Source organism: Zootoca vivipara, chromosome 3, assembly GCF_963506605.1.
Source record: "Zootoca vivipara chromosome 3, rZooViv1.1, whole genome shotgun sequence".
NCBI classification, from domain to species: domain Eukaryota; kingdom Metazoa; phylum Chordata; class Lepidosauria; order Squamata; family Lacertidae; genus Zootoca; species Zootoca vivipara.
Genome location: NC_083278.1, coordinates 64,700,456 through 64,713,724, shown reverse-complemented (window position 1 = coordinate 64,713,724; position 13,269 = coordinate 64,700,456). Strand labels below are relative to the sequence as shown.

Below are 13,269 nucleotides of genomic sequence, written 5' to 3'. Positions count from 1 at the left end.
TTTTCCTTGCAGTCCTTTAAACATTTCCGAGTACAGTATGAAATAAAGAGGAAACAGATTGAACTTGCAATACAGTCTCTAAGGAAAGATGGCAAGCTGTCTCTTGATCAAGCTCTGGTGAAGCAAGCATGGGACAGAGTTACTTCCCGGGTAAGTTTTCAAAAAATATTGTTGCACACATCCCAGTCTCTGAGCAGTGAGATACTCCAAGGGTACCACCACTTTCACTGGGTTTGCTTTCTTAGAATGAAGTTAAATGGAGACCGTGATCTCTTTAGGATATATAGTTTTATTTGCACACCTATACAATCTGAGCCTCCTTCATGGATCACTGCCTTGTCGTGGCGAAGGGGCTTGAATAACTCAGAGAAGCTCTGAGTTATTTTTGTCTCTCTGTCGGCAAAAAGCAGAGACATCACCTTGCCGACAAAGGTCCGTATAGTTAAAGCTATGGTTTTCCCAGTAGTGGTGTATGGAAGTGAGAGCTGGACCATAAAGAAGGCTGATCGCCAAAGAATTGATGCTTTTGAATTTTGGTGCTGGAGGAGACTCTTGAGAGTCCCATGGACTGCGAGAAGATCAAACCTATCCATTCTTCAGGAAATCAGCCCTGAGTGCTCATTGGAAGGACAGATCCTGAAGCTGAGGCTCCAATACTTTGGCCACCTCATGAGAAGAGAAGACTCCCTGGAAAAGACCCCGATGTTGGGAAAGATGGAGGGCACAAGGAGAAGGGGACGACAGAGGATGAGATGGTTGGACAGTGTTCTTGAAGCTACCAACATGAGTCTGACCAAACTGCGGGAGGCAGTGGAAGACAGGAGTGCCTGGTGTGCTCTGGTCCATGGGGTCACGAAGAGTCTGATACGACTAAACAACTAAACAACAACAACAACACAATCTGAGCATAGGATGAAGAGACTCATAGCATCAACACCCCGCAAGTCTTGCCTCCTGATAAGGTTCCCAAGCCATAACATTGGGTTTAGCACAGAGCAAGACAAGTCTCTGTGTTCTAAGCTTCCAGCATGAGCCAAAATTCTCTCTCACGCATAGTCTCCCTTGACCTGATGTTCCCCATCCTAGGTTGAGTGGCAATCAACAAGGTAAGAGAGGGGCGGGGCAGGAATGCCTAACCCTAACTGGACAGCACCATCATTTAGTGAAAATCTCACCTGCGTATGAGATTCTCTCTCTCTCTCTCTATCTATCTATCTATTGGCTCCCGCAGGCCAATCAATTGTTGCATTCTAGGATCCTACCTGCCTATTGTTCTAGGATCCAAGCTTAGTACATAACAGGTATGGAAGTTTTTGTGCAGAAGGAAAGATGGTACATTTCAGGAACTGGAAATGCTGATAGGAGCAGAGTGGTGTGTATCATGGTATAGGTACTTCAAGTTTCTTACTAGATTGCTTTATATATATATTTCCTGGAAATTTTATTATTGTATGGCAACACTAGCCACTTGTCTAAAATCTCAGTTTAATTCAACTGTCAGTTTATCCATAAAGAATTTTTTAATATGCTTACACCTCTGCTTGTTGTGGAGGAGCCAAACCATATGGTTAGCATTGTGTTCACAACATCGTTATTTATCAATATTTTCATGTGTATCTGGGTTTTTTGAGTCAAATACATTACATCCCCACACATCCCCAAATAATACCCCCAGACTATTCATGCTGCTGATGCTACTAACAGTCTTAATGTTTCTATTTTCCAGGTATTTGAATGGCATCTGCACCTTGATAAATCTCTCCCTGCTCCTCTGGGTACTATTGGAGCCTGGCTTCATCGGGCAGAGACTTCTCTTATGGAAGAAATCATCAGTCAACAAGCTCATGAGGAAACAGCAAACATCATAAACAGAAAGCTTGAACAGCAAAAGGTTTGTAGTGTGATTCTTCATAATAATAATATCAAAACTATCACATTTTGCTAAAACACAGTGTAGGATGATATTTAGATAACATGAGCAGTGCTAGGTTTTTTGTCAAAAAGTAAGTAAAAAGAAGGAGGCTGAAATAGATTGGTATTCTTCATGATAAAAGGAGAAAGATCCTACTTTTAAAAAAGAAGGGTATGCATTTCATTTACTGTTTTCAGCTTTTGCTATCATGTTTTCTGAATGGAGGCCCAAATATGTTGTGCTAGTTTTGCTACATTCTTTGAAATAAAAAGAGAATCCTGAATGAAACTTTGCTTTCATGAGTGATATGTTAGCACCCTTGGTTAAATGAACAATTGGCCAGCTTTCTCTGTTCCCTTTAACATCATCCATTAGCTTGCTTTGTTTATATCCCTATTTAATAAATGTATATCTTAAGTGCTTAAACACAAAACCAAGGAACACGAGCATAAGTGGGCAAAAATAGGGCAATTTCAAGGCGGAATAAGTTTCCCAAGGTTTTGGAAACCACCTGCCAACCAAGTGGTAGTTTCTTAATTTCATTCTGCCTTTTTGGTAGAGGGGAGGGGCTTGACAGTGGAGCTTTAACCACTGTCATTTCACCCCAGAGTGGTGCCATGTCAAGAGCATTCAAGAAGAAAGGGCAGCAGCTGGAAAACCAATTAATTAAACATTGCCTTATGTCATAACAAAGAAGAAATTCTTCTTACAACTTTGCAAAGAGATGCCACACAGTTAATAACAAAGCACATTTTAATAACAAAAAGAATAAGAAAATAAATCATTAAGATCAAACAATTAGAAGACCTTTGTAGAAAGCTCGCTTAAAATTGCATAGGAGTAAATAATGACATTTACTTAATATCACTAATATTGTGTCAATACCAAAGAGAAAATGGGATGTGCTTTTTAAAATTAAAACGTATTTTATCAGGTTGAATGGAACCAGCCTTCACCTCCCACAAATGGAAGGGATTCTTCTGTCAACAGATCCAGCAAAGGAATCCCAGTGGCAGAACAGGGGAGGAGGCAATTTTCATTGAATACCCCCCTCCCCCTGGAGCCTGCCATAGCTCCGCAAAATATACAGTTTGCTCCTACAGAGCTTCCTGAGATTCTGCAGCTCTGGCCTCCCTTGTTGTTTTGACTAGTGCCCCATTCTGTACTTTGGCTTTTTTTAAAAAAAATCAAGCTCAGGAAAGGTCTCTGCTCTCACAGAAACCATATTCTCATGCTGAATTGCAATGGTGAGATCTGAAATGGGGAACTTAGACATGGGATTAAATGTGTCTTCTTGAAATCAGATTAATTTGGGGCATCTGGTGGATGCCCTCTAAATTAATCTAGCTTAATAGGTCCCATTCCATATTAAAGATTGGAGGATGTCTGCCCAATACTTTTAATAGGCTACTTTAACTGTACTAATGTGACTAACAATGAAATCCTATACTGTCAGGGATGAGCCAGAGGTGTCAGGTTTCCCAGAGGGAGGGGGAGATGCAGGGGTGGAAAAGAGGAGGAGGTGAGCCCGAAGGGGAGGTTGGTCTGGAGGAACAGGCAAGAAGAGATGTAGAATCCTGACAAGACAGAAGTACTGTTTTGGGGGGGACAGGGGGCGGGCGGGTGTGGGGGACTCCCTGGTCCTGAATGGGGTAACTGTGCCCCTGAAGGACCAGGTGCGCAGCCTGGGAATCATTTTGGACTCACAGCTGTCCATGGAGGCACAGGTCAATTCTGTGTCCAGGGCGACTGTATACCAACTCCATCTGGTACGCAGGCTGAGACCCTACCTGTCCGCAGACTGTCTCGCCAGAGTGGTGTATGCTCTGGTTTTCTCCCGCTTGGACTACTGCAATGCGCTCTACATGGGGCTACTTTTGAAGGTGACCCGGAAACTGCAATTAATCCAAAATACAGCAGCTAGATTGGTGACAGGGAGTGACCGCTGGGGCCACATAACACCGGTCCTGAGAGATCTACACTGGCTCCCAGTACATTTCCAAGCACAATTCAAAGTGTTGGTACTGACCTTTAAAACCCTGAACGGCTTCGGTCCCGTATACCTGAAGGAGCGTCTCCACCCCCATCGTTCAGCCCGGACACTGAGATCCAGCGCCGAGGGCCTTCTGGTGGTTCCCTCACTGTGAGAAGTGAGGTTACAGGGAACCAGGCAGAGGGCCTTCTCGGTAGTGATGCCTGCCCTGTGGAACGCCCTCCCAGCAGATGTCAAGGCAATAAGCAACTATTTTACTTTTAAAAGACAACTGAAGGCGTCCCTGTTTAGGGAAGTTTTTAATGTTTGATGCTGTATTGTTTTTAATATTTGGTTGGAAGCCACCCAGAGTGGCTGGGGAAACCCAGCCAGATGGGCGGGGTATAAATAATAAATTATTATTATTATAGAGAGAGAGCCAGGAAGTTCACAGGAACGACAAGGGTTAAGTTCTGGCTCAGACTCAGGGGGAGGGTTCAAGCCGGCTCTCGTGAGACATGTAGAAAAAAGGAGGGGTGAATGACAGAGCTGAAGAGTTCCCCATTTTCTTGCATGCTGGGCAGGCAGACGCAGACCTCAGCAGAGATCTGAACTGAGTGACTCTGATGAATGATCATGACTTGCTAGTGACTGCTTGTAAATAATGTAAATAAAAATCCATAAAACTCCAGGAGGCTCTCGTGTGATTGTGTGAAGAGAGGAAGCCCATCAGCTCTGACATATACATGTTTACAGAGAAGAATGTCCAGTTGAGTTCAGCGGGACTTGACAAATTGCTGCCTTAAATTTATTTAAATGTACAACATTGCATGTGTTAGGAGGCCATCAGCATAGGAGGATTAATGATGCCTGCCTTGCTGTGACCATAAGCATCTTGTAGATAGGGGCATCTGGGAAGGAGAGGAATGACTTGATGCCTATATGGGAAATATCCAGAGCAAATAATGACTGGTATTTTGCATGTATGCTGACCGCATGCAGTTTACCGCAAGCCAGAAGGGAATGTATAATTCTCAAAATATTTTAAATGTTCCTGATTGCAAACTTTATCTCATAGAATCATAGAGTTGGTAGGGACCCTGAGGATCATCTAATCCAACCCCCTGCAATGCAGGAATATGCAGCTGTCCCTTACAGGGATCAAACCTGCAACCTTGGCATTGTCAGGACCGCACTCTAGCCAACTGAGCTTTCCACCTCCTCAAAGTGTTTCATTTAAATTGCATAACTTTCAGTTAATGGAGCATGTTTTTAAAGAAATGTTTTATAATTATAAATACTTCCTGAAATTATTATATCTGCAACTTTATAGGGTTTATAATGCTTCTTTATCAACAGCTGTAGCTCCTTGGAAATGTCATTACATTTTGTTGTTTTTGTTGTCTTCAAATGTTGCATGTTTCAAGAATTGCTCTCTACCTAGGGATGTACAAACATGCCTCAATCCTTTCCAATATTCATTTGCACATTCATCTGGTATTTTTGTTCTGCTGCAGTTGTTTTATGTTGCACAAGTCAATATTCAGTTTCATTGTCAGCTCATGTCAGTTTGCCTAGCACACAAAAGATGCTCAGGGTTGGATTCACCTAATGAGTGCTGTCAGCAAGCTCCTTTCACCCCGGCCCTCTCTTCCGCTATGTCACTGGCACCCCAGAAATTGGCCCACGGGGGGTTGGAGAAGCCCCAGAATGGGGGGGAGGGGAGATCATTCCACCTGACAAGCTGCACTGCTTGTGCTGATAGGACATTCACCACAGTGTGACATTGAAATCCATCCTGATATCTCAATTCCAGTCCCATCCTTATTCAATAAAATAAAATAAGATGATAGGATAAGATAAAATAAAATAAAATTTGTGTTTTGTCTGCATCTAAGTCTTACTTAGGGATGTGGGTGGCGCTGTGATCTAAACCACTGAGCCTAGGGCTTGCCGATCAGAAGTTCGGCGGTTCGAATCCCCGCGACGGGGTGAGCTCCCGTTGCTTGGTCCTTGCTCCTGCCAACCTAGCAGTTCGAAAGCACGTCAAAGTGCAAATAGACAAATAGGTACCGCTCTGGCGGGAAGGTAAACGGTGTTTCCGTGTGCTGCTCTGGTTTCACCAGAAGCGGCTTAGTCATGCTGGCCACATGACCTGGAAAAACTGTCTGCGGACAAATGTCGGCTCCCTCAGCCAGTAAAGCTAGATGAGCACCACAACCCCAGAGTTGTTCACAACTGGACTTAACTGTCAGGGGTCCTTTACCTTTTGTTTTAAGTCTTACTAGTTACTTGGGCAGTGCCACTGCCCTTATACCATCCCTTTCCCCACGATTTAGGCCAGGCTTCCTCAACCTTGGCACTCCAGATGTTTTGGCCTACAACTCCCATAATCCCTAGCTAACAGTACCAGTGGTCGGGGAAGATGAGAATTGTAGTCCAAAACATCTGGAGGGCCGGAGTTTGGGGATGCCTGATTTAGGCTCTAGTTTTTTGGGTTAGGTTGGCATTTAATTTGCAGCTGTGTTCTGTTTCTTGTGCCTGTCTTTATTAGTACTATGTTGTGTATTTGTGGGCGTGTGTGAGAGAGAGCTAATCGTGAGTACACTGTACATAGCCCAGTGCATTGTACAGTTGCACAAGTAGCTGTGTTAGATGTTTATACACAGTGAGTATGTAAACTAAAAAGCATCTATGAAGCATCAGTTCAGTAGCCATTGTGCCACAATAGGCGGAAGTGGCAGAGATGTTGGCAGTAGCAGCAGTAGCTCTCAGGCGGTGGTGGGCAGTAGCCCATTCTGATTCCTTACTGTTGTAAATCTGCTTGGATGCATTTTTTTTCCAAGTTAAGGTTGTGAAAAGCAGTATTTTGAAGTAATTTTGTCACAAGAATGACAGGTGAAAAAATTGAAGTTGGCTTACTTATTTACCTATATCAACCTTATGCTAGTCAGTTTACATAAGGGCTGTGCGTCACTAAATCCTCCACACTCAGGCAGCCCAAGGACAGATAGCATCTTATCATTCTGGATATTTCTTAAGTGATGATTACCAGTAATTCATTTTAATATGTAATCTCCCTTAAACCTTTGAAGTCCTGTTGCTTAGATACTACAGAGAAGAGTTATTAATAGGCTTATACTGATTTGTATTTATCAGCATGGGTTAGCGGCTTCCCATGCTTCTAACACAGACTATACTTATTGATCAGTCTTATTCCATGTGCCAAAGTTCACTGTGCATTGAATACATAACATACTTGATGGATCTAAATCTGTAGGTTTTAAGAGGGGAAAGAATTGGTTCAGGTGCTTTGAGCAGTGCAGTAAATGTGCAGTGTTGGGATAGAGGTGGAAAATTATAGACATGAAATGTTAACAACTGCCAACTGTTGATTTTTATCTCAACAAATGATAGATTGGTAGATAGATACCTTATGCAACATGTTCCCTTCAAGCTGTAAATGCTTAAGGCAGTGCCTCTATTGCCTGTTTTCAAATGTGCCAGAATTATTAGGCACAGCTTTGACTCAGTATCTCACAAGGCACTTTCCTTCTGTAGAAGCTTTTGCTGCTGTAAATGCTTTACCTCGCATATAAATGTGGCAGCGTGATCAAATGCTCTCATACACTGAGTCATCTGTGCAGCTTTAAAAAATTGTACTTATTAAAATTGCCTACTGTGAACCTTTTTCTGCCTTCTCTTTCCCTTAAAAAAAAATCCAATTTAGGATGTGCTTAGAAATGTAGATGGTTACAAAAAGACATTCCAGGAGATCCACAGAGCTCGATCAGTCAATGGAGTCCCTGTTCCACCAGAGCAGCTAGATGATATGGCAGAGAGGTAAGTCAGATTTCATTCTTAAATGCTGCAGTGATAAAAGGATCTGTTTGATTTAAATTATTTTCAGTTAAAGTTGGTGCATCTTAGGTTTTCAGTGGGCTTTTACTGTCTATGGAAACAACAAGTTGTTGTTGTTGTAAACATCTTGCAAAGCCTTTTCTGGCTATTACTGATAAAAGCTTGAAATTAAATAAGCTGTGGATTTTGATCTCTCTCTCTCTCTCTCTCTCTCTCTCTCTCTATATATATATATATAGTGGTTGTTTGTTGTCAGTGAACATTAGGAAATATGTTATGTATCAACACCTTGAGAATATTTATGGGAGAAGTAGAGAAAAGATCACTTGACAATGAAAAACATGTAGACTACAGTCTTAAATATATTTACTAAAAAGCAAGCTCTGTTGAATTAAATGAATTAAATTACTTTGATGTAAGCATGTTTAGTACAGAGCAGTAAGTCACATTTTCTTCACTTAATAAACACAGTCATTAGTTTGCTACTAATTAGCAATATACAAAATGACAATGTAAAATTAAATGTGCCTTTAGGCTTTGCATTTGCAGCCTGAAAACATAATTTTCTCCAAATTGAATGTTAACTATAGTGTGATTCATGTCTAGGTTTGAATTTGTTGCCTCTACATCTGAGCTCCATCTGCTGAAAATGGAATTCTTGGAACTGAAATACCGTCTGCTATCACTCTTGGTCCTTGCAGAATCAAAATTAAAATCATGGATTATCAAATATGGAAGAAGAGAATCTGTTGAACTACTTCTTCAAAACTATATTGTAAGCTTATCTTGATTTATTTTTGAATGTAACTTTGAAACATAAAGGAAATAGACAAACCAATAATGCAAAAATAAATAGATCTTACAGAATGGTATCAAAATGGTGCCCCTCCATTGGCGGAGCACATCCTTCAGCGGAATGAGCAAAGAAGCAAACTTTGGCAATTCCTCTTCTCCCATGCATTCCCCATGCCCCTTGAAAGCTGCTCTGGGGGCCTATCCAATCCTCCAGAACAGATTTTTGGGGAGCGTTCAGGGCAAATAAAATTGCCTTACTACTCCCTTTCCTGCTGATGGATAACACCAGCTGGATACCACCCACAGCTGCATGGTCTGTATGATGGCAATCTTTCTTCCTCTTTGTAAAAAAAAAAAGGTTCCTTCTTCTTCTAGGCTAACATATTTCCCACAGAAAGGAATTACAGAATGACTGGAGGTAAAGCCTCCCACATTGTGATGAGTCAAGGCACACACTGTGCCAGATTGCCCATGTTCTTAATATATGCTCTTTTTACTAGGCAACTGTCAATCCTCTGGAAATAAACTGTTCCCTCCTAAGCAGTCACAAAGCATTCATATTCCGCTTTCTTAGCATTTTACCTAAGAACCTGCCATTTTCTGTTACACAGCAACTGACTCAGTTACAGAATTTGCATTTTGCCTGCAGAATGTGCCGGGTTCAAACCCTGTCATTGCCAGGTGAACTTGGTAAAGGCTACTGGCTGAAATCCTGGAAAGCCAGTCAGTAGGTAATACTGAGCTAGATGGAACCAGTGTTCTGGCCAGGATGAGGCAGGTTTGTATTTTTGATGCACAGAATATATCAATATAATATATTGATATAGTATATCAGTATAAAGCTGTTCCACACATAGTGTTGGATCTGGACTAAGTTACTTAGGTCCCATTGAATTCATCGGAACGATCTATTTATGACTTGAGTTCCACTGGTTTCAATGGGAACAAAGTATAGCTAATAGAGCAGTCCCAAGTCCCAGCTGAAAACCATGGTGTAGACTAGGGTGGTGTATTTATTGATCACTGCATCCCAAGTCTTCCTAAAGATTGCAAGACCAACATGTCTCTATGGCTGAGATAGCAGTGGTGCAAATTTTGTTGTTCGGTTGCTTTCACAGAATCTGATCATCATAGCTTCCATTTTTAAAAGAGGTGGGAAAGCCTTCTATGCCTCAAACTTAAATATATGTGTTAAAAGCAGCTTCTGCTGCAATCTAAATTCAAAGCAAAATGGAGAGTGCCCTCAGTCATAGCAGTGGGAATTCAACTATTCTCATGGCCTCAGTGAACTTTTCTGATTTTAATTAAGACCATAGTCCTACTTAGCCAATAATCATTTGGACAGTAGACATGTATTTTGAAGTGAGATATAGTAAATGGAAAACCAAATAAGTGAGATAATAGCTCTCTTTTTAAGCCAATTTATTAAGCTTGCATAAAATGTTTACATAAAATGAATAAGTACAGTACTTGAATTACTGGTATACTTTATACCAGTAAAGTGCATTTTGTTATTTTATATATTCCAGAATCTGATGAGGTTGCTAATGTCAGTAATCCATTTGCCAAACTGAAAATGTGCTTTAAAAAATGGATAGTGATGGAATCTATACATGCTATACTGACTGCAAATATGTCTGTTGTGCCAGAACTCTCCAATTATTACCTACATTACTGAATAGAGGAGTGTCCTGCACCATCCCACATACAAGAGAAAACTCTGGGTAGATTAGGGAATATCCTCGAGATATGTACGATTTTTAAGAAAAAACCTCTGGGGATGGAAACTTAAGTGGGGTGGGTACCCTAAAATAGTCCAATAATAACATAATGGCACAGTATGTTAAAGGACTGAAAGGAGGTGGGGAAAACTGACAGTTGGGTGAGAGGTTGGAATAGAATGGAGTAATTGGAACAGGAGTGTGGAGAAATGTATATATATATGTGGTAGAAAGAACCATCTCATTGTCAGAAAAGGTCACTTCTTCTTTTACAAGAAGCTATTTTTAAATGACCCCACGAATGGGAGAGAGAATCATCCATGGAAATTAATGGAAAAATAAAATAATTTAATACAGCTCAGTTTGGGTCCAATATACCAATACCCCCCCCACAACCCTTTCAGAATGCTGACCTTCTGTTTGAGCCCGAGACTGTTGAATGGGGCTGTCAGCCGGGTTGGGGTGCAAGGTGCTAGACTGGAGCTGCTACAAACACTGCAACATCTTGCTGAAGGGTCCCACTTGTTTTAATTATCTACTGATTGTTGAGGTGGGAGGAAAACGGCCTAGGTGGAATCTACACACATATAAAAAACGCTGTGAAAATGCTTTATTTTAAAATGTTTTGAAAAAGACGTTGAATTTTGCATCTAGTGTTACATTTGTATATTAAACTTTACAACACATTTAAATGTTTTATTTGCAGCTGTGTAGTCTGTTCTTCAGTGCAACCAGGGCCGGCTCTAGGGGAAGGCTGGGTGGCGCAGGGCGCCAGGGCGCCAGGCTGTCAGGGGGGCGCCGCGTGGCGCACCTGCCCACCAGCCGCGGCAAGAAACGGGGCGGGGCGGGGGCGCCGGAGCGATCTCCACACCACGGCGCCAGGACGCCCGACATGCTTAAGACGGCCCTGAGTGCAACATATCATTTACAGTTGCTAACACGTGAAGTTAATAGGTTGACACTAGAAGAGTTTACTAGTACAGCCAAGTTGCATTTTGTAGTTGCAAACATGCCACTCATCTCGCCAATGTTCTCTTTTCTCCATTCATTTCTGTGCAAGCCAAATCTTATTTAACTTTGAAGTAAGATCCATCGAATTCAACAGGATATTTGAATGGATATGGGGCAGTATTCAACAAACATTTTTGTGCCAATGCAACAATTAGCACAAGTGGTAGCTTCCCTCTCCTACTCTCGTCCCATTCCCGAATCTGCTCACATTACTATAGACAGTACTGGATTTGTTTATATAAAATATGCAGGGATTTATGTTGTGCAAAATGAATCATGCAAAGATAGGAAGGGAAGTCATTGGTATTTTAAGGTGGTTTAAGTGAATAGTCTAAAATGTAAAATGGAAATTTAACAAATTAAATTAGATGGAGCAGGTCTCTGGTGCATGATAAAACAGTCACTCATTTAATCTGAATGACATCCCAATCCCTAATTGTGACACCTTTCAATAACTAATAATTTGTGCTCAATGATTATTGAAATCCTCATTTGATATTTTACAAAGTAATGCACTTTTTGATGATGGTGTAAAGTTTATTAATGTTCAGAAGCATTTCCACATTTCATTTTATAAGCTAATAGAGAAAGATGAAATCAGACATAATTCTTAACATACATGAAAATGTAGGTAATGTTTATTTCCCCATACGTTGTATCAATATCATTTGCATTCTCTCTCTTTTTCTTTCAGTCTGTCATAGAAAATAACAAATTTTTTGAGCAGTATGAAGTTACATACCAAATCTTGAAAAAGGCAGCTGAGATGTATGCCAGAGCTAATGGCTCATGTAAGTAACAATATATTTGTTTGGCATCAGATTAAAGTGCTTCTGGATTCCATTTTTGCTGTATGATCAAGCTGAACTGTTGCTAAGCAATTTGGAACATGACAAAATTAGAGTTCAGTGTACAAATTAACAACTAGAAGATCAACTAGATGAAGAAAATTCAAAGCAACATTCTTGGCAATAACACAGTAGGCATTCTCTAGTTTTGCACTGAAGCATATGGAAGCACGCAATCCCTAAGCAAAACATAGGAGTCCCTTGACAGCATTATAGGTAACAGCTAGTAATTTAATGGGTGTATCATTGTTGATTTCAGGCAGCTGTATCATCCACATGTTCTACCCTTAGTACAGAGAAATTGATGTGGCTTTCTGCTTCCTTGTTTGATAAACAGATTTCTGTGAATCCATAGGCCAGCATTGTATAAGAAATGAACAAATGCACTGTTATATTCCTTACTTATTTTATTGTTTGTACAAAGTGCTTGAATTCTTAGCCTTAAGGTTGCATTGATATAGCAAAGACCGTTTCCTTTTTCTTGGTTGTATTTTTAAGAACTAGACTTTAGGATAAATAAGAATCATATAGCCCAGTCCCTCACCTGCAGTAAGGCTAGGAGTAAGAATACTACTGGCGTTGTATAGTTACCCTGTTTCTCATATTTTAAGACATACCCATAAAATAAGCCATAGCAGGATTTTTAAGCATTCAAGGAATATAAGCCATACCCCGAAAATAAGACATAGTGATAGGCGCAGCAGCAATGCCGGCTGCGGCAGGAGGAGGAGGAAAAAAATAAGACATCCCTTGAAAATAAGCCATAGTGTGTTTTTTTGAGGAAAAAATAAATATAAGACATGTCTTATAATATGAGAAACACGGTATTGTAGCAATTACTGAGCACTAGGGAATGTTTTATACAGTAAATGCAAAAAAAGAGAATTTCCTATGGAGTTGGGTGGTGAAGTAGATTATTCTCTCCTGCCTCCTCCCCACTCCCTGCCATTTTCCATTAAAAAAAAAATCCCTCCCTTTAACATCATGGGGGTGTGGTGAATAGAATTGCCAGACTCAATAGAGGACAGGACTTCTGTGCCTTTAATTGCCCTGCTCTCTTTTGAGTCTGGAAACCTTAAAGAGAAACCAGCAAACCCTTTGCCTGGAAATTAAGCAACCCTAGTGGTGAATCAACCATGCCAGCTCATA

The 13,269-nt window shown here is 40.9% G+C and overlaps 1 protein-coding gene across 1 annotated transcript in view; it reads left to right on the top strand.

Annotated features, from left to right (window-relative positions):
* SYNE1 (spectrin repeat containing nuclear envelope protein 1) overlaps positions 1-13,269 on the top strand; it is a 293,499-nt gene that overhangs the window by 70,240 nt on the left and 209,990 nt on the right. The window contains exons 11-15 of the mRNA XM_060272764.1: positions 13-150; positions 1,727-1,891; positions 7,615-7,727; positions 8,352-8,520; positions 11,967-12,063. Of these exons, the coding sequence (XP_060128747.1) occupies positions 13-150; positions 1,727-1,891; positions 7,615-7,727; positions 8,352-8,520; positions 11,967-12,063 (682 nt within the window). The remainder of the gene's footprint in view (positions 1-12; positions 151-1,726; positions 1,892-7,614; positions 7,728-8,351; positions 8,521-11,966; positions 12,064-13,269) is intronic.